Below are 20,920 nucleotides of genomic sequence, written 5' to 3'. Positions count from 1 at the left end.
CAATGTCGTTACACAAAAAGTCGTTAATCACACAGCCTTTGAGCAAGATGTTTTACCTAGGTTGAAGGATGAATGTTGTGTTCATGTGCATCGTCTGAAAACAGACATTATCTACAGATTCCTTGGGACTTGGGTGATGACATTGTTAGTTCTCAAGCAAGGATGTTAAAAAACTTTGCGAAAATACGCTTGAAAGATCTCAGCATTTCCTTAGAAAACAGCCTCTATGATTGAAGTAATTATTTTTGCTAGCTAATTAGTATACCTTTTAAAACTCTTTTTCAACTGATGATCACACTGTATAATTTGTGTTCATTATATGTGCGTCATATATTAATCCCACAGTTTCCATGCATGTTCTAAGGTTTCAATTTGCTCATTCACATTGATTGTACATACGCTTTATAAAAAGAGCATTTGAAAGATTAAAACGAAGAACATGGTTTGTCTCTGAAGATGAAATTACACATGACAAATAATGCATCTGATGGATATATGTTCATTGCTAGCATCTAAAGAATCAGTGTATAATCAGTGTCGGTGTCAACAGTTTCATGTTGGTGTTTCCATCTCTTCAGTAAATGCTTGAATGCATAAGCTGAAAAAGTGGAAACAGAATTGAAATAAACATATTCTGTTCCAGGCAGCTGTCTGGAAGCCCCACATGAAAAGCCTAAAAAATCCCATCTATTGTATTTAAGCATCACTACATACGTTGTTTTCGATGTCTGCAATACTTGGCGCGAAAAGTGTACCACAGTTTCGCAAAGTAGTATTCTGTTGACTGATATTTGAGAGTAATACGTTTGCTGAGTTCACAATTTAAATAATATTTAATAATATATAACATGATCCCTCAACTGTTACACCAATATGATTAGACATACTAATCAAATGAATAGGATATTGATGGATTTAATTTTTCGTAAAGCTGCACCAACACAAAATCCATGTAGCAAATGTATTTGTAGGCACGTTGTCTTCAAATTCACAGCGTTGAGCACTCAATGGACCTTTACCCATTATCATCAGAGAGTAACATCGTATTGCGATGATTGCCAGGAAACCATGACGGAACATACACACATTACCAATACATTGTACGTAATGGCCTTGGTGTGTGGATACTGTCAGGTAAATATGTACGCATATCATATACATGTACCAGTACGTCACCACGGCTCGTTACACAACCATGTGTTACGATACACGCTAATGATGTTTGATAATTATTTTTTTCTTTTATAATCACGATAAGCATGCCAATTTGAAGTTACCTTATGTTTCAGGTTTACTGTTGTTGTTGGTCATTGGATGACGTCATATGTCTCCACACCAAAAGTACTGCATGTGCATGGGTATAAGTATGTAGAAAGCAATTCCGATTAATATAACCGAACTCAATCTATGTATTAATATCATAAGCATGTCGAAAGTCTTTTTAAAATATGTGGACATAAAATAAGTTGTTTCAGGAATGTTTCCGTTTTCATCCAATCCGATTACGCCACATACGAGTATACTATTCATACACACGAATCCTTAAAAACAATATGGTAATGAATATTAAATAATACGTATTGCAACCTTCGTGTGGTTTCACATTGTGTTTGTATGTGTGCACCAACTTCCTGTCTTATGTGATAGTTTCGATAGATATTACTATGTGTGCTGTGTATTGATAGTGTACCTTGTTACTCGGTCATTTATAGACGGTCCCTTGTTTCATTGTCTACTGGTGTAATATGGCAGTGTATTGCGTTGTGAAACAGCGATTGTAGCGGTAGAAGCCCATTGCATTTTATCTGGACAACGATTAGTTGTCAGGAATGTAGTACTGTTTAAGCAGTTTAGAGGAAGTTACTATACTTAGATGCTCGTGTAATGAGCAAACTTCCGGAATACCGTGCACTGTGATAGAGTTTTACAGAAACACGTAGAATCGTCTATGTTGTGATGGCACTGTGTGGTAATTTCAAGTAGCTTGTTAGATTGTACACAAGGGGCCAAGGACGTGCCTCTCGTATCTCTCACAGATTTCATTACATCAAGACCAGCTTTCGTGTGAAGATCACTCAGCACCCCGAATTCCCTGCCTCGGATGCTTGACCACTGTCGCCGCAGGGTGAATATAGTATTATCACGATTGTATGTTTGTATTCACCACTGTATTATTGATCACTGCCATCATATAATATGGTGCCGTTGAATATTGTACTACCACTTTATTATGTGCTGCCATTGCAATTGCTATGTAGTAATTTGTATTGATTTGTACACCTAGTGAATGTTGTAATACATTTGGTGAACGTATACCATCGATTTCTGGTTCAACATATTGTCTCAAATTGGGAATCGACACGTTATACTAATATGTGTTTGTGAAGCTCTAGGTTTGATCGTTTCGAAAATGCCCTCTGTAAACTAATACATGTACTTTAAACGTATATTTTAGTCACATGTGGTAAAGCAATCAGATGAGAAGACAGCTCTTCAGAATACGCACAGGTTGATTCAGACATAATTACGATTACACCGTGATGCTTACAGTTGAGGTCAAATGAAACTGAAAGGGATACTACCTAATAATTGCAATACTGATTATAAACAAGCAGGCAATAATGAGTAAGAAACAGACCACTCTCCTTTTTCCTCGATACTTAAAGTTACTTTTTCAAATTATATATAGCAAGTACCTCTATTATCATGTTTATTGTACCATTATGAGAGGGTGTGTTATGGCAATATCAGTGTAGGTCACACCCAGTTCACATCCATTTCTGCATTTTTGTTACCATGTCCCTAAGTCAAATACGGATTATTCATCAAGAAATCCTCAAGTATATACACGTGCGTAAATATCTTCCAACATCTGTGACCGCCGCTCCTTTCTTACTGATGATGAATTGGCATCTCGTTAAATGTCGGCCTAGTGTAACGATGGGATTGCCATGAATACGAAGGATGAATTTTACTGAGGCTTAATTGGCTTTCCAGACTCCGAGGCCCACTCACCCAGTTAACTCGGACTTCTTTAATTATGGTGTTACTGAGTACAAGAGGTGGGCCGTTTAGTCTGACATAGTCGACTCAGAATAAAACAAACTTCACAGGAATTTCAAAGTCAGTTCATCACACCCGAAATTCACACTGACATTAAACAACATTACAACGAACATTACTTCGCATGGGATAATATAGACCATAATACAGACCAATACAATATGCGAAGTTGACAGTAGTACAACTTCAGTATATTAACAAAATCGTATATGTGATGTTTATGTGAAGGAACAATGTTTTAGGTAATGGACTGAGGTATATGTGGAAAATGATGTAATACCGATCATATCACCTGTCGCCTAATTCGGATAACGAAACAAATAGTAGATAATACTATAAATCAACGATGTTATGTAATATGCGCAGATATGGTTTCACGCAAATTATATGTAACGGTTCAGGAAGCCTGTGCTGTAGACAACAGATTGATACCAATTTAGCATTCAAATTTCTCTACTTCTGTCCGGCGACAGAATGTGTGGTGGGATTGTGTCTACATCCATAAATCCATAGACTGAATGCGCAGTGAAACCTGCGTCTACACTGCAAGGAAACGGTCTGTTTTGTTCAGCAGTACAATTGCAAATAATATGACAATATTCGGCGAATAATTGCACGATCAACAATTGGTTGAGAATGATATTTTGAATAATGATCTCATGTTTTGATGTCCATTCCTCTTTTGTACTGGGGTTCCAAGGCTCCAGAACAATTGAAAGAGAGATATATTGCTGGGTCCAGCAAATGTACCACCAAATGCTTCTCTCAAAGATAACCATCATCCTTAATACTATCGGAGAAGAACTTTCCGTATATTCTCTAAAAAGTATTTGAAAGTGGAATTAATACCAAGTGGATTCTAAAAAAATCCAAGTAATTGCTTGAAATTTTCCAATCGCAGAAAAGAACCAACTATAAACATTTGATTTTTCAACTTTGTACTTCACTATCACTCATAAATTATAACAAACGTTTGGAAAAAACCCTTCTTTCCTTGATCGATGGGACATTTGTTACTAAACGTTGTGACAATAGACATATTATGAACTACTTACCTATGCATATGAATCGGAATTTCACCAGGGATTGACAAAGTCAAAACGGAAGGATTTTGACCTGATGTTAAACTTATCATAATAAGCTTAAGGTATTTCGATTATATGATATCGGTGTCAATAACCATCAAATAGCCAATTCCCTTCTAAAATTTTCCCACCTGTACTAGAAATAAAGGAGACAGTGTGACAAGAAGGATGACTTCAACATCCCAAGAGTCAACTTTCGCTTATCTCAATCAATGTTCCAGCAACTCCAGCCTTTGTTGACTACATTTCACAACTGTTGAAGTGGACATGTGTATGTATCAGTATGGTTCATGGAAACTGGAACTTGTAGTTGAAATAGAATGGAATTACTCTTATTTACTCAAAGTCATTCGGGTTGTTTCCGAAAGATAGGAGTATCAGTTTGTCGATCAGCGATTAACAACAGTCACGTTCTCTTATTCATCTCCTAGTAAGGTCATCGATACCTGCTTCTATTGCCTTGCAGTGACACTGTTATCCATGGGGATAAATTTGACTGTTAATTCATCTATAATTCATCTGTTATCAATAATACCATCTGTTTTCGATATTGACTAGCTGGTTATGAAAGCCTCTGGTAAGTCACACCACAAATACAGATTGTAGAAGCTTAACAATCAGACTAGCAATTTACTAAAGGTCGAAATGTTTTATAATATATCCTGTATATTCCTGCTTGAACAAAGAGCCTATATCGTAATCGGTGCAACTGTTTGCACCTACATTTTCTGTGTAAAGTCAACATAAACAGAACCCAAGCGCTCAGGAAGTGGAACAAACTGATTTGATGCATTGTTGAAGAAACGACATCCTTTAGGCTGGTATACCGTAAATAGAAATCATGAACACAATCTACAATTTATGTTCTTGTTTATTTACATTTCATTTTTCAAGTGATAATATCAATGATAAATATTTCAAAAAATGAATATTATACAGCTCTAATGGTCAGTTTCATGACTATACTCTGTCACACACGGTACATGAACGGTTACACACTCAGCATTAATACTGAAACAACATTTTATCACTGTTCATCAACAGAGTGAAAAAGCACTGTTTTTATTTCTCCACCGGTTTAAAAAACTATGACATATAACCTTATGACGCTAGTCATTAATTCGTTATGCTACTCAAAATTTGCTGAGGACAGAAGTATATAAAGAAATATGAAATAATGACACGTCAGCAATATATGTATCGTGGGTAAAGTTTGTCATATTTCTCGCAGTCTTGAAAACGCTGTGGTTCATGTATCATTTGTATGTAAAAAATAAACTTTATATGAACAAACCCCTTGCAACAACAATAAAGCTTACCAATCTCTATAACAACATATACAGTACACACAAAACGCTTTGTCCACAGTAACCAAACCATACTGTAAGGTAATGACTTCCTTAACAAAAGTTGAGCAGCATAATCAATCACAAAACAAAATCGAAACGTTATACAAGTACAAAATGTCAATCATATATGTATACCATGTACAATTATGTTCAAAGCCAGCTCTGTTCAGTATTATTTAATTTAAAGTAGCTGAACGTAAGAACGATGTTAAGACATGTGAACGGTGGATGTATAGTTATTACTTGCTGTTTGTCAGGTTCAATATGTAATTGTTGGTGTAAATATGTTTTTAATTAAATGAGTGTCACATTATTAGTGTAAGAAAACGATGTAATTGATTAATGAATTTCAGGTCCTGTCAATGTTCGCATTTCAACTACTTTCTTGATCATGCATATACACCATGCATGTATACACGTTTCATCTAAAATTGTTTTGATTGTGCTTGGTGTTAATTTGTAAATAATAAGTTGCCTCCTAATACGAGCCCTCGAGAACTGTTATGCCTGAGGTCAAACAAGTAGGTATATAGAAGTCTTTTCAAATAGTATCTGGATAAATTAGTATTCTAATTTTGCCTCTTTGATCTGGATCAGTTCTCGGAGTTAGGTTTCATCGATCACATGCTCTAATCCAATCAGCTATGAAACTAACACGGTACCAAACCCTGTCCACCAACCCAAAATACTTTGAAATATATACTAGTATTATGATAAAATATATATAGCTATTTTAAATATTTTTAAAAGTTTGTGTACTTTTAATTCACATCAATGTTCCAATTACAGTCAAAGAGTAATTAATACATGAGGGAAAATGACAAAATGTATGTATGTGTGAGATATGCCTAGACAGAAATCTCTTAGTATACATGGTTCACTATTGTGGACTTGAAGATGAAGATGCTTAATGAAGATATCTGTCACTGTGTGGTACAGATATTGATGAATAGGGCATCAAACAGCATTGGATGAATTCAGACATGAGAGTCTGCAATTTTCGTCATCATCCTTTGACAAGGATCGTCTGAGCTCAAAATACACTTTATGTCCATTTCTGACAGATTGCTTCATTGCAGCGTGTTGTGGCGGTTTTCTCATCGTGCTTTGACGTCGAGGAAGGGCTGTCTCGTATGTTGACATGCTAAGTTTACGGACAACCATCTTCTTCAGGCATGAACAGAAAGGGAACCACAAATAAAACAGGCCTGCTAGGTCGGACTGAAACAGGAAATGACAGACACATTATTCATATTGGGAATATCGGTATGTGCATATCTTTAACTATTTTGGGATAGGGATGATTGTATAGTCAAAATAAATTGATATGATTAAATAAACAGGATAACAATTCAAGGGGAATTTACAATTTCATCTGGCCATGAGTTGACGTGAAGGCTGTCAATGTTTATCATATTGATTGGAAATTTTCAACAACCGTGAACAAAACATTAGATATTTCTCTGCCCACTTCTAATTGACTTCGCATATAGAGTCCCTCTGTCACATGAAAAGTTCAATCAATGACAAAGCAAAAACAGATCAAAAACCTACTCACACAAACTACTGTTAAGTTACAGTGATTACGTGAGGTGTACGCAAATATGGTTAAAAGTTTGCCATAACTGTACTTTTAACGTGTGACAGCAGTTCCTTTTCGCTACACTGAAATATAGAGTAACGGTTTGAAGATGATATGATGCTTTGTTGATAAATATAAATTTGACCATGTTTCTTCCTTATTCTTTGTTTCCGGCTCTTTAAATAAAGGTAGAATCATTATCGCATGGAAACGTAGCTATAACGACATGTACTGTGTACAGATGGTATACAGTATTAAAGTATTGTTATAGAAGTCACGCCGTCATATAAATGTAAGCAAGTGTTCATTCAATAGGCAACGGAACCCATGATGCTTATGTACCAGAGATAATATAGAATCCACCAGACTCCTGGTCAGGACATAAATAAATATGCCAAACAAGCATCAAATACAATTATACTCGCGAAAAACAGATATTTAGTGGCATATTAAGTCCGGGGAGTAGAGAGTATTTACACGTTTCCATATACAGTGAACGTTGAATATATAATTACCCGATCCCTTTGTGCTGATCTAGTGGGAATATAATGCAAGAGGACTGACTAAATCGTATTTCGAATATCTCAATAGACATGGTATTTAGGCAGTTGGCAAGGCACAGAGGGTACACGTTACTTATCTCTTGCAATATTGATACCTCAGGAATTGATGCTTTACATATACATTACAAATTAATATGTTCAATTATCTAAATATTTCAAAATTTATAAAAATCTAAATACCATCACCATGAAGGACATTCGCTACATGATTACATAAAAGAGAGATATAAAGTATGTTTAACAGTTTTGATATATTTTCTGTTCAAGGACAATGTCTGCCTGATGTATTCTGATACAAATCATAACAGGCGTTACCTCAAACTCAGACACTCACGCCAGCTCTTTTATACCTTGAAGCATTATGTATTTATACTTGTGAATAATGACTCGATAGTGATGGAGAAAAATAATATAAAAGAACCAAACAGAAATATGTTGGATCCGATCCAATGTAAATATACATCCCAGAATCATTAAACATTGCTGAGTGCTGCGTTAAACAACAAACACATAAACAAACAAAATCATGTATTTAGGATATCCATTATATTCCAATAATATTAAATACATAGTTAACTTTTTTCCTGGGTAACGGATTAAGCTAAAAACGAGCATAATGAGACACTCAAACACATGGAATAAAACGGTGTCTACACTTACCCTGAAGCTATCATTTGTAAATCCGTATATAATGGGATTGGCGAAGCTGTTAGACATTGCCAGCCAATGAGCGAAGTAGTAGACGGCAGTGAATAGAATCTCCTGTTGCTCAGATTTATACTCCAGTAGATGGGGATTGAAGTCTATCACAATTATGAATGTATGGAGGGGGAGCCAACACAATCCGAATATACACACAACTATCACCAGCATTTTCACCACCTGAAACACAAGAAAGACATTCAAACAAACAAAAGCCACAAAAACTCATTCATGACAATGAGGTTAGGTGAAATTGGGTTTAACGCCGCGTCCATGATTATTGCACGTGTGTGTGTGTGTGTGTGTGTGTGTGTGTGTGTGTGTGTGTGTGTGTGTGTGTGTGTGTGTGTGTGTGGCTGCTTGTACTAGTCCGGACTGATGCTAATTTATAGTGCTGGCACACTGAGATACCATGCCGCAGTTTAACATGAATACCCCACTCAGACACAGTATACGGACTCCGAGCCGACCAGTCCATGTTTTAGCCCTTTAATGCCGAGCGCCAAACAGGGTAACAACAAGTACCATCTTTTAACGCCTTTTGGTATGACGGGCCGGGGATCGAATCCTGGACCTTCTGCTCTCCGTGCGGACGCTCTACCTGTAGACCACGGAGGCGATTCCACGATAATGAAAAAAATAGAAACTGAAAACTAGAGAATGACCAGTCTTGGTTATCTGCCGAAGCGGGTGCCATTGTGTGAACAAACATAATAGTGGTGAAATCTATTTAAAAGAATCTTTGAAAATCATTGATTACACTCGGTGTTCGCGAAAAGGGTGAGCATGTCCTGCTTTACCGGTAGCAGCCGTCACTCGCCAAATTTTAATAAAAAAGTAAGTGTTTCTTTGTTGACTAACGCACACTTTTACTCCAAAAGAAATCCGACAATACCATGAGCATGTGCCTATAAATCACTATCAAATTGTTAACCTGAAGAAACACGGGAAAAACTGCACAAGTAAAAATAGGGAATTGCATCCGACATACATTTGGTCACTGATGCGTCAAATTGGGAAAGTCTGCCATGTCTGCCATAAATGCTTTTGAAAGCATCATTGAGGCCTTGAATGTTCTAACCCTGATCAAGAACCTTCTGAGCCAGAGTCGAGTAATGCTCTTTAAAACCTTTGTAGAAAGCGCATGCCCCATGCACCTTAAAAGTTGCTAGATTCATTAAGTACACTGCTTTGTGAAGGAAAAGTGAAATTGGTTTAAAATGGCATTGCAGATTACAAATCCGAATCCCGATTTAAATCTATCATGCAAAAAACTGGCTTGTAGAGCCATTTACATGTACATATGGACGATTAAACTGTGTTTGGATATTGAAATGGTTTTGTCGCTTTATTCATTATTATTATGGTTACGAACTATCAAGTGATATGAATATTATTTTTATATGTCTGTTGCCTCTCTCTATGCCTATATTACCATGGTTTAAAAGCGACAAAACCCGGTCCATAATCATAAGAAATATCTGCTAAAAGCAGATTCCATATGCATATGTTTATGAGTGAGTGAGTTGGGTTTACGCCGCTGTTAACAGTTTTCCAGTTATATCACGGCGTGTCAGCTTAATGTGGGAGGAAAGCCCGAAGTGATGCAGGTCTCAGACGTTTACCATTTCGGTGAAACCCACGAGCATGGGTATGGTGCTGACAAACCTAGAAACATAATCGGGGCGAACCAGGATTCGAACCCACAATCCTAGGTTTCTGTCGTACCCAAGGGACGCAACTCTGCACAGCGAATCGCGGCACCTCAGACGACTGGGCCAACCGTGCCCCCGTGTTTATGAATCACTATGAATAATTGATGATACCAAGTGTTGGCAAATAGATTACAGTAAATGTACCTGTTGCTACTATGAGAAGATGAGTCGTTATTTAAACAGATATTTACATCAAATTATGATACCCTTTTAATGCAGCGTTATTAAGCCATCACATGCGTAACCTGGAACAGCCACAGAATAGGACTAAACTAAAGCATGTCATATGTATCAGTGAATTTGAATTTCCACCAGGCCGGCAATCGCACCAGGAGAAAGTCATTTCATCACATGGAAGATTTATGTCAATAACGTTGCCGTAGCGGAATTGTCCATAAAGAATCATTCATTACAAAACAGTGTGTATCTGATTACTCTGTCCAGACAAGGGGGATTAGGAACTCAGTTTTAAATTGCTTCGGACATAAAGAAGTAATCGGAGAAGGATACCTGGATTCGAGCGTGATTAGATGTGGCCATGATTACCTTCAGATAACGGATATTTGTGTCTGAGATTTTAGCAAATGCTAAATCTGACATTTTGTAGAAGATCGCTCTTCTTGGCTACACAGAGCTCGTACATCCCGAAGCTGCAACCAATCACATTTGACAGAAATGGAAAAGATTGCTGTTTTCGATTTCTAACAGAGATCATGAAGCTAACTACAGCAATTCTTCAACGTCTGAAACTGTGTATCACATATGTATCGACTCCATGTTCGTGTGATAGTCACGATTGCCTTCAAAGGGGCCACGACTTGATAAGTGATCTTTTGCGAAACGTGTGGTCCGCTCATCGTGGGTTCGAATCTGAAATTTGGCCCGATTGTCATCCTTGATTTGTTTGAAATATTCTTTACTCGTGAATTATCAAAGTGTCCTTTGGTCGTTTAGTCCAAACATATGCTTGACAGACCTTGATGTTACTGAAACACTAATAGTATTCAAAACGGCGTAAAATCAATGACAATCACTCGCTCACTCATAATGATAAAAGTTCTTTGAACAATTTAAAGTAGCTATAGCTCTTTCAACTTTCAGAAGTTTCTATATTAAACTGGAAAAAGTAAACGTTCCGCGGGCTTACAAAGTTTATACTTTGCAGTGTTTCAGAAAAATGCTAAATGTCTTGATGTGTTTTGAAGTATTATTTTTTCGCATTCTTCCGACTAACTTGTCGAATTCACACGGAAACATTTGTCAGTTTAATTTTAGGGTACTCCAGCAATCAATAGGAACGTATGACACAAATTGAAATAAAAGGACTGGTCCAATTTCACAGATATTACGATAACACCCATGTCGTTAATTCCGTAACGACCCAGACTTGATTTAAACAAAACCCAGTTTATTGGAGATGTCAATTCATAAATGAAAAAAGTCTGTTCACCAAATCGAGTGCCTTTAGTCAATATTCTCAGAAGCATGGTGATCAGGACCCTACGGTTGTCGTAGGCAGCATTTCCTAAGCGGTAATGAATATACATGTACACACACGTCTAATCGGCAGCTGCATCCAAGCATAGGGAACAACATCCTTGAAGTGACTGCTAATTGAGGTTAACAACTTATCGCAGTTAGTCGTCATTCAAATCACAGCAGGAAGGCATTTCATTGAATTGCTTCTTGTTCATAGGAAATTTGTAAATTAAATTTTGCAAAGTGAGATATTAGCAAGTTTACGGCTGAATCAGACACAAGTACAGGTTCACTTTAGTTAACGAAACACATATCCTACACACCCTACATTCAAACGGTGCCAACGGAACGTACTATGGAGGGGAGGGGGAGAGAGAGAGAGATAGAGAGAGAGAGAGAGAGAGAGAGGGGGGGGGGGGGAGAGAGAGGGAGAGAGAGGGGGGACACACAGTCAGACCGAGAGTGAGAAAGAGATTATTGACGCATTTCACCTGCTTTATAACATATTCACCTAAAACAAGACGGTTCTACTGATTTTAAAAAACATGTGAAAGGTATCCTTGCTGGAAAACTACTGTGTATTCTGACAGAACGCGTCTTCATCCTGAGAGGCTTACAAATCAGTAAGACCCCACGCAGAGTTTTCAGCAGCAGTGGGAGATTAAGTGAGGAGCTATGCCAGGAATAGCGATGAATTACTGTCATATGTCCCTAGTGAATATTATAAGCCTTTGATGATGTTGTCGAAATTTACTTCATGAGTGAGTGAGTGAGTGAGTTTTTAATGACTCTTGTAGAAACATTCCATCGAGGAATCGCCTCCAATAGCTGCAAAATTGCTGAAGAGGTGTTATGCAATAATTACTCACCCACTCCATCGTTGGGACAACAAGAATCTGGTTTCCAAATTGTATCTAAGTAAGGGACCGAACACGGTCTTAGACGTGATCAGCGAACGGATTAACAACTAGAGTTTCAGACCAACTCACGTACTATGTGAGCGTTTTAAACAAAGTGACAGTCATACCACGTCACTAAGTTTAGCTTGGTGTGGGAGGAAGCCCGAAGTTACAGCGGGTTCGTTATTCAAAAGTGATACATGTATATTAAAGAAACACATCAAGTCAGCCTATAAATTAATTTATATATCTCAGTGGAGCTGTTTACGTATTCATTTTAAATAACTACCCATTAACCTGCCGCGGTTTCGTTACCCAGTCTAACCAACAAAGAAGGAAATCTCTACCTGGTGCTCGGCATTAAGGGACTAAAACAAGGACTGGCCGGCTCGAAGTCAGTATACTGTGTCTGAGTGGGGTGTCCATGTTAAACTGCGGCATGGTATACTCAGTAGGTTAGCACTATAAAATCGGCATTAGTCCGGACTAGTACAAGCACACACACGCACGCACGCACGCACGCATGCACGTACGCACGCACGCATAGCGGTATATAAGTGCATTAATCTTGGACGCGACGCTAAACTTCATTTCACCTCACGTCACTCTTACTCTTTCACATGCAGTCTATCTTCCCGTTTTCCTGTTTAGTTATCTAGTACTATTGAATAACCAAAACGAAACCAGGACTCAATTCGTTCTTTAGACTCTGTATAACAAATATTAGATATCGGGTAAAACTAAACACCCAACACGCTGCTAGCTTCAGGCTCCCGAAGCGATGCTGACGGACATTATCCCTTCGATGAAACCCATGAGTATGCTCCTGACCAACCTAGAACATAATCAGGACAAGGCAGGGATTCGAACCCGTGATCATAGGTTCATGGAGCACATAAGAGAAGCACCTCTGCCTGAGACGACTAGGTAATATAGGCCTCCTATTAATTGCGTGTGACAATAGTGTTATCACTGTTAAATTGATCCGCAAAGACCGGGGTAGAATAGATCTTCAGCAACCCATACTTGCCGTAAAAGGCGACTATCCTTGTCGTAATTAGAGGCAACTAACGAGATCGGGTGGTCAGGCTCGCTGACTTGTTTGATACATGTCATCGATCCCAATTGCGTGGATCGATGCTCATGATGTCAATTATTGGATGTCTGGTCAAGACTCGATTATTTACAGACCGCCGTCATATAGCTGGAATATTGCTGAGTGCTGTGTTAAACAATCAAGAAACAAACAAACACCGTTAAACACGTTTTAAAAGTGAATATGCCCCCATAGTAACCTTAGTAATAAGGTTTCACAGTCCCAGTCCATGTGGGATGATCCGTCGCGGCGTCAGCTCCTCAACACGTGACCTGCCATTATCATGTTTTATGTCATACATGTATTATCACTTCGCATACATCTTCACCTGCAACGCAGTGGACAAAAGAGTCAATCACACAGACGCAATTACAGCCAAATAATGATAATCAATCCATGTCTGCCAATGTGACGTGGCAGCGATTTGTTTCTTGAATCATAACTTCAGAGAAAGCTTCCATCGATTTTTCTTCAGGGTACTCGTTTTGCTCGTTCTCGTGACTTAATAGATCATATAATATTCATTCAGTTTATCTAAATCAGCCTTCAAGAAATATATTTGTGTTTCCTAATGTGTTTTTACGTCATGTAGTGAAACATTAACAGGATGTAAAACAACAATTGCATTATTTACATTACAGCAACAAAATATGTTCGCAAAATGAAAAGAAATATATCAAAGAGAATGCAATTTATTTTTATATATTTCTGTTATATGCATGGTATTTAATACTGTAGTCACGGCGCCTGACAACAGGGATGGGCCTCACACATTGGACCATGTGAAAGTATAAAACACTTGTGTACGGAGAGGACAGCCGAAGCCTGGACCATAAGTACGGTAAAGTACGGTTATAACGAACTCAAAGGGACTACTAATATTAGTTCGTTAAAACCGTAGTTCGTTATAAGCATATATACAGCATAACTACAGCAAATAGTTGGGACCAAAAAAGTAAGTTCATTATATCCGTCAGTTCGATATAAGCGTGTTCGTTATAACCGTAGTTTACTGTATAACAAACCGTCCCAAAGAACACTAAAACGGTTTGCCGACCTCCCCTACAGATGACCCACTATCTAACCCCAGACTCTATGATCAATGTGGAAGTTCTTGAACATTGCTTCAAAGTAGAGGATGTCTCAGTGAATGATTAACCCAAGTGCGTTACTTAATGCAGCAATAATGACCCCTCCTCCGCTATTACTGACATCGTTCCGTGGAAAACGATTGAATTTAAAGCCATTGTTCTTTCGAGACACCAGCGTCACACATTATTTATTATTTGAATGATTGACTAGAACCCGCGGGGGTGCAAATTATGTTTGAGGCATAGATGATAGATATTAAGACCATCCATTACTAAATATTGGTTCTCGCAAAAAGCTATTTGAAAGACGACTACCGTCTTTACGATTCAAATGAAGGCTAAGTAAGATTATTTGTGCCAAAATTTGTCACACACTTATTTCGAAACAGGATTCGCCCGCCTCCGTGGTCTAGTGGTAGAGCGTCCATCCGGAGAGCGGAAGGTCCGGGGTCCGATCCCCGGCCGCGTCATATCGAAAGACGGTAAAGGGTGGTACTTGTTGTTACCCTGTCTGGCGCTCGGCATTAAGGGGCTAAAACAAGGATTTGATTTAATTACATATAACTGTTCATGTCTTCATATCTTTGCATTAAGCTTAACGTTTAAGCTCTATACTGGCAACACCGTTGCATGTAGCATTATGCATTAGCATATTCACCTCGAACCTATATCATGATACAGAACAGTTGATGGGGTTTTCACTTTGATGATTTTATATTTATTTCTTCTCGTAACATCCATTAATATGTGTGCACATTTGCATAATTAAAACCAGCAACTACATATATAACAGATTGGGTTGGGTTTGTTGTTCAACGCCGCACGCAGCAATATTCCAGCTATATTACGGCGGTCTGTAAATAATCGAATCTGGACCAGACAATCCAGTGATTGACATCATGAGCATCGATTCACGCAATTGGGATACGATAACATGCATCAACCAAGTCAGCGAGCCTGACCACCCGATCCCGTTAGTCGCCTCTTACGACAAGCATAGTCGCCTTTTACGGTAAGCATGGGTTGCTGAAGACCTATTCTTCCTCGGATCTTCATGGGTCCATATATAAGAGAAGTAAGAGGATGACATTACGTATATATGGACCAATAATGTCAATTACCTGTTAGGTTTCATAATGCTTTTGGGACTTCAAGTGCCTTATTTATTCTCTTTTCATTGCACTTAACCAATTTGTACAGCATATTGCCAAGGGGCACATGTGTTGGTTGAAGTACATGCAGCGACGAAAATAATCCGAAGAAGATATCTCTTAACAGCAAATCTACATGTATGTTGACTTTCATATCACACGTACGCGGGTTGAGATGCTAGTCTTGGTTTCACTTAAAAGCTATCCAAACATTTGGCAACTGAATGCTGTACGTGCATTTGGATTGGGAGAACATCCTCACACATTACGAAAGTACCTGATATCGTCAGTACTGATGCGTCGATCCCTGTGCGTGGCGTTTGTTAGGTTGTTGGTTGGTGCTTGTAAATGGCACTTGAACTATAGATGATAGTAAACGAGAAAGTGACAACGATGGTGGGATTCAGATATCCTATACACACCCACGTGTAGTCCTGCACCATGACCGTGGAGTATATTGATTTTATGAAAAAATAATAATCTAGAAATGCATACAAAATCAAGTCTAGCCAGCTCAAGCTAGCTCTAATCAGCATATAATTTTTTATTTATTTTTAGAGTCAAGAAGGATATTGTGTAATATAAGATTTCAGAGACTAAATGTTAGCCTAACCCATTTGGAGACCTGAACTTAGGGTTTTCACTGTGACAAGAGAATGATTGACCGGTCGGTTACAAACCCCACCTACTGCTGGAGCATTTATCAATGTTATCAGCACATGCACCAAACGCATGAAGTTGAACTTTTCCTGTATCGGAATGAATCATCATTCTGACTAATAGTTTGATATTGCGTTGAAACCTCGTATCTCAGAATATACATTATCCGACAGGAATATCGTCTCAATTAATTACTGAGAAAGGGATGTAAAAGCATGACATTGTCTAATGTGATAATGATAAATTCATCATTTGCAATAATGATAAATTACTCTCCCCCAACGGCGCCCTTCCTATTCTAGCACAAGACCTCCTGGATTCCAAACGCATAACTCACTATGACGATCCTGTTGACGGGCACGTCTTGGCCGAGGAAAACAGTTTTGTGTACAAAGTCACATCTTTGGCCCCACAATCTTAGATGTACACGGAATAGGGGCAACGTTACAAATGACTATATTTCCATTTATTTACTGACACGTATAAAGCGTTAAAAAAGCTACAATTCTCTGACATTTGTTATAAGAAGGATAACGTTAGAAATGAGTTAGTTTGACATACGACATGCATGTACAACACTTAGTGGTTTCTCATTTTTTGCATGCATTCTGAAAAATGTACATAATCGTCAGACGACATAACCTCAACATATTAGAAAAGATCTGACATATCCTTCCACTGGCGTATTGCAATACAACGTCTTGAAATGATATCATTCGCTGGTTTGGTTTCCTGACACCATACCCTTGCTGTTTAGTGACAAATGAAGACATACGTAGTGATTTACGTACTTGCGGCAAGACTAAAGCAAGTTCTCCCACGGATGTCTGATGTCTGATACAATTCCCGTCTTTTTTTTCAGGTGTTTGGGACGGGTGCCTTCCGTGAGGCACGATACGCTCACATTTTCGAGAAAGCTACACAATCATGCCTTTCACATGCTGTACAGCTACACATGTATTCTCAATACAGTAGAAATGTACGTGTCCTGAATGCAGTGCAACTGAACCTGCATTACAAATGCAGTAGAACTACACATGTATTACCAATGTAGTGCATAAAACATGTACTACCCATGACGTGCATCCAATCCTCACTTGTCCGTGTAGTTATCCATACTTAAGTGGACGTGAAGTAGAACTACTCATGTATTAACAATGTAGTGCATAAAACATGTACTACCCATGACGTGCATTTAATCCTCACTTGTCCATGTAGTTATCCAGACTGAAGTGGACGTGAAGTAGAACTAAACATGTATTACCAATGTAGTGCATAAAACATGTACTACCCGTGCATAAAACATGTACTACCCATGACGTGCATTCAATCCTCACTTATCCATGTTGTTATCCATACTGAAGTGGACGTGAAGTAGAACTACTCATGTATTAACAATGTAGTGCATAAAACATGTACTACCCATGACGTGCATTCAGTCCTCACTTGTCCATGTAGTTATCCATACTGAAGTGGACGTGAAGTAGAACTAAACATGTATTACCAATGTAGTGCATAAAACATGTACTACCCATGACGTGCATCCAATCCTCACTTGTCCATGTAGTTATCCATACTGAAGTGGACGTGAAGTAGAACTACACATGTATAACAAAGGTTGTACCCCTAAACATGCATTACCCATGTAGTGCAACTAAATAAGTTTTTTTCCATGTAGTGCATCTAAACATGCATTACCAATGTCATGCATCTAAACATATATTACTCATGCAGGGCATCTAAACATGTATTACCCGTGTAGTGCATCTAAACATATATTACTCGTGTAAGGGACCTAAGCATGTGTTACCAACGAAATGCATCTAAACATATATTACTAATGGATTGCCTTTAAACATGTATTAACAATATAGTGCATCTAAACATGTATTTCTAATGTAGTGCATCTAAACATGTATGCATTTAAACGTATATAACCCATGTAGCTACCGATGTAGCTATGTATAACTACCAATGCTGTACATCTAAAATATATTATCCGTGTGGGGCATCTAAACAAGTATTACCCATGTAGTCCATCTAAACATGCGTAATACCGGTAGTGCAACCAAAACATATCCTATCAATGTGGTACGATCTATAAAAAAAATGTTTTAATTGAAACTCGAAAATATTACTGATGACATGGTTACCAGAGCGTGGACCCGACAAGAATAAGTAGAAGAATGGTCCATGCTTCCGTGGTTCTGTCTGTGTAGTAATTGTGTCCAGGTTTAAGTAGTATATTTTGTTGGCATTGATTTGCCCTGTGATTCGAAGTAAACTAAAGGTTAAATAAATACCTTCAGGGTTGGCTTTCAAGCTATTAGTTATACGTTTCAGTTGTAGTTACACTTTGATTGACCCCGCGCCAGCACGGTGTTTGATAATGAATATGGCCATGGGTGTGGATGAGTGGTTTGACGTCGTAGTGTGAAGTAGTCAGCAATGTTGTAATAAATCAATACATGAAGATTCAATTTAGAAGGGAGACACATATGTAATGATGTACGATGTAATATGTCAAGAGGTAATGAAACGTGCTTGAAGGTTAAGAGTCATTACAACTGTTGTTGGGCTTAACGAGTCTTAAGTGATACTATCAGATACCAACACAAAAAACGAAGACAAACTTTAGACTAACCACAACCATTATTTACATTTTACTGACAAATATTATTTTAAGATAATGACTTATTTGTACATGTCTGGATTTGAAGAAGGTGCTCTTTTAAATCAATTGATGCAGACACCATTGAACTATCAAATGGGGAGGCTTTGTGTCCACGCTCTCTGTGAGGCCGGAAATTCCACTTACCCGCAAGTGCCCATGATTACAGGATGTGTAGGAGGCCTTTAGCTTTCAAAACCGAAGCTTAAATGTACATGGCGAAAGGGATAACAGTGATAGCGATCTGTTAAAGTTGGGGTAATTGCAATATCTTGCTAAAATCTGGAAACACTTTAAGACGCGGGTTAATCGTAGGAGGTACTACATTGCCTATATGTTATTGTAAACTCCATACAAACACGTACGTTCTTCGTCTTTAAACATATGCCACTTTCCTGCCACGCTGCTTTACATACTTATGAATGACGAGTGTGAGGTGAGGACTACTACTTATTAGCTGCTGTTGATATATCGTGATTTATGCAACATTTGAGTGAGTGAGTGAGTGGGTTTAACGCCGCTTTTAACAGTATTACAGTTATATCGCGGCGTGTCAGTTAATGTGGGAGGAAAGCTCGAAGTAATGCAGGTCTCAGACGTTTACCACTTCGGTGAAACCCACAGACACGGGTATGGTGCTGACAAACCTAGAAACATAATCGGGGTGAGCCGGGATTCGAACCCACAATCAAAGGTGTCTGGCGTGCCCAAGGGACGCAACTCTGCACAACGAATCGCGGCACCTCAGATGACTGGGCCACCCGTGCCCTCCGCAAAATTTGAGAGCGTCTTTTATTCGTTGTATTACCATTATTTAAAATATGTTTTCGTTAACGGTTTATTCAAAAGTACACTTACTCCTATGTACATCTGACATGCATTCGGGCTCGTTGTATGTGCTCTTATACCAATACGGACGAGGATTCACATGGAGTTTACATGCTACATATACCAGGATGGTTTCTTTTAAAGGATGACATGTCTCCATAGACCCAAGAAACCTTGATCAAAAGATACTGTCTTAAGTGCAATATTGGGTAAAACAATGCAATTATTCTAAGCTGACCACAACCGGACAAATTAGTGAATGACTGAGTGTGCTGGGGTAAACACCGCTTACAGCGGTATCTCAACTTGATGTGGGAGAAAAGCCTAAAGGTATGCAGTTCCTAGACTACTTTTGTGAAATACAAGAAAACAAACTAACGCTAATCTACGATTCGTTCACTAGTTCACTATCCCAGGTTCTAGTCAACCACTATGGAGATACCTTGGATGTCAATAAGCGTTTCCACGCTGCGTCCTTGCATCATGCAGGCCAGCAAGCGATGAAAGCCACTCGATATTTGAAACGAATCTCTTTTACCATGTTTGTAATTAAACTAATGATTTTTCATTCCATTTGTTAGAGTAGCTTTGAATTCATTGAACAAAACATACCTGTTTTTTTACAATAAAAACCCCATACTTATAACACATTGATTTATCACTAACAAAGCAAATGCAACACGAATACTACTCAAAGGACTCAAAGTGCAACTACATACAGTGACCATACATTACTACTGTAATCCGTGTTTCTAGTATTTCTAGCTGGGGAGTATGTTGATAGACTGTCCGTGTACAGGGTTTGTACAGTCAATACTTTGCAGCCTGTCAAGCTTATTTCAATGATCAGTTAAGAATTATACACTTAACTGTGTGGTTTTGTTTTCAGCATGTAAATATAAAATTGTTTTCAAAGGGATAGCTGAGTTGTTTTCCTTATTTAAGAAATTTTCGTTCCAGTTCTTCCGACTTACCTGTAGTTTAGT

The 20,920-nt window shown here is 38.3% G+C and overlaps 1 protein-coding gene across 1 annotated transcript in view; it reads right to left on the bottom strand.

The window, feature by feature from the left end:
* Positions 1-5,024: 5,024 nt before the first annotated feature.
* The window catches only part of LOC139469391 (prolactin-releasing peptide receptor-like), a 52,970-nt gene continuing 37,074 nt past the window's right edge, over positions 5,025-20,920 (bottom strand). Inside the window, exons 2-3 of the mRNA XM_071251553.1 lie at positions 8,303-8,524; positions 5,025-6,718 (exon numbers count right to left, since the gene is read on the bottom strand). Of these exons, the coding sequence (XP_071107654.1) occupies positions 6,455-6,718; positions 8,303-8,524 (486 nt within the window). The 3' untranslated portion in view covers positions 5,025-6,454. The remainder of the gene's footprint in view (positions 6,719-8,302; positions 8,525-20,920) is intronic.

The sequence above is a fragment of the Haliotis cracherodii genome, unplaced genomic scaffold, assembly GCF_022045235.1.
Source record: "Haliotis cracherodii isolate W230 unplaced genomic scaffold, xgHalCrac1.p SCAF_2, whole genome shotgun sequence".
Lineage (NCBI taxonomy): Eukaryota > Metazoa > Mollusca > Gastropoda > Lepetellida > Haliotidae > Haliotis > Haliotis cracherodii.
The sequence above is the reverse complement of the archived record's forward strand: the minus strand, read 5'-3'. Positions and strand labels throughout refer to the sequence as shown.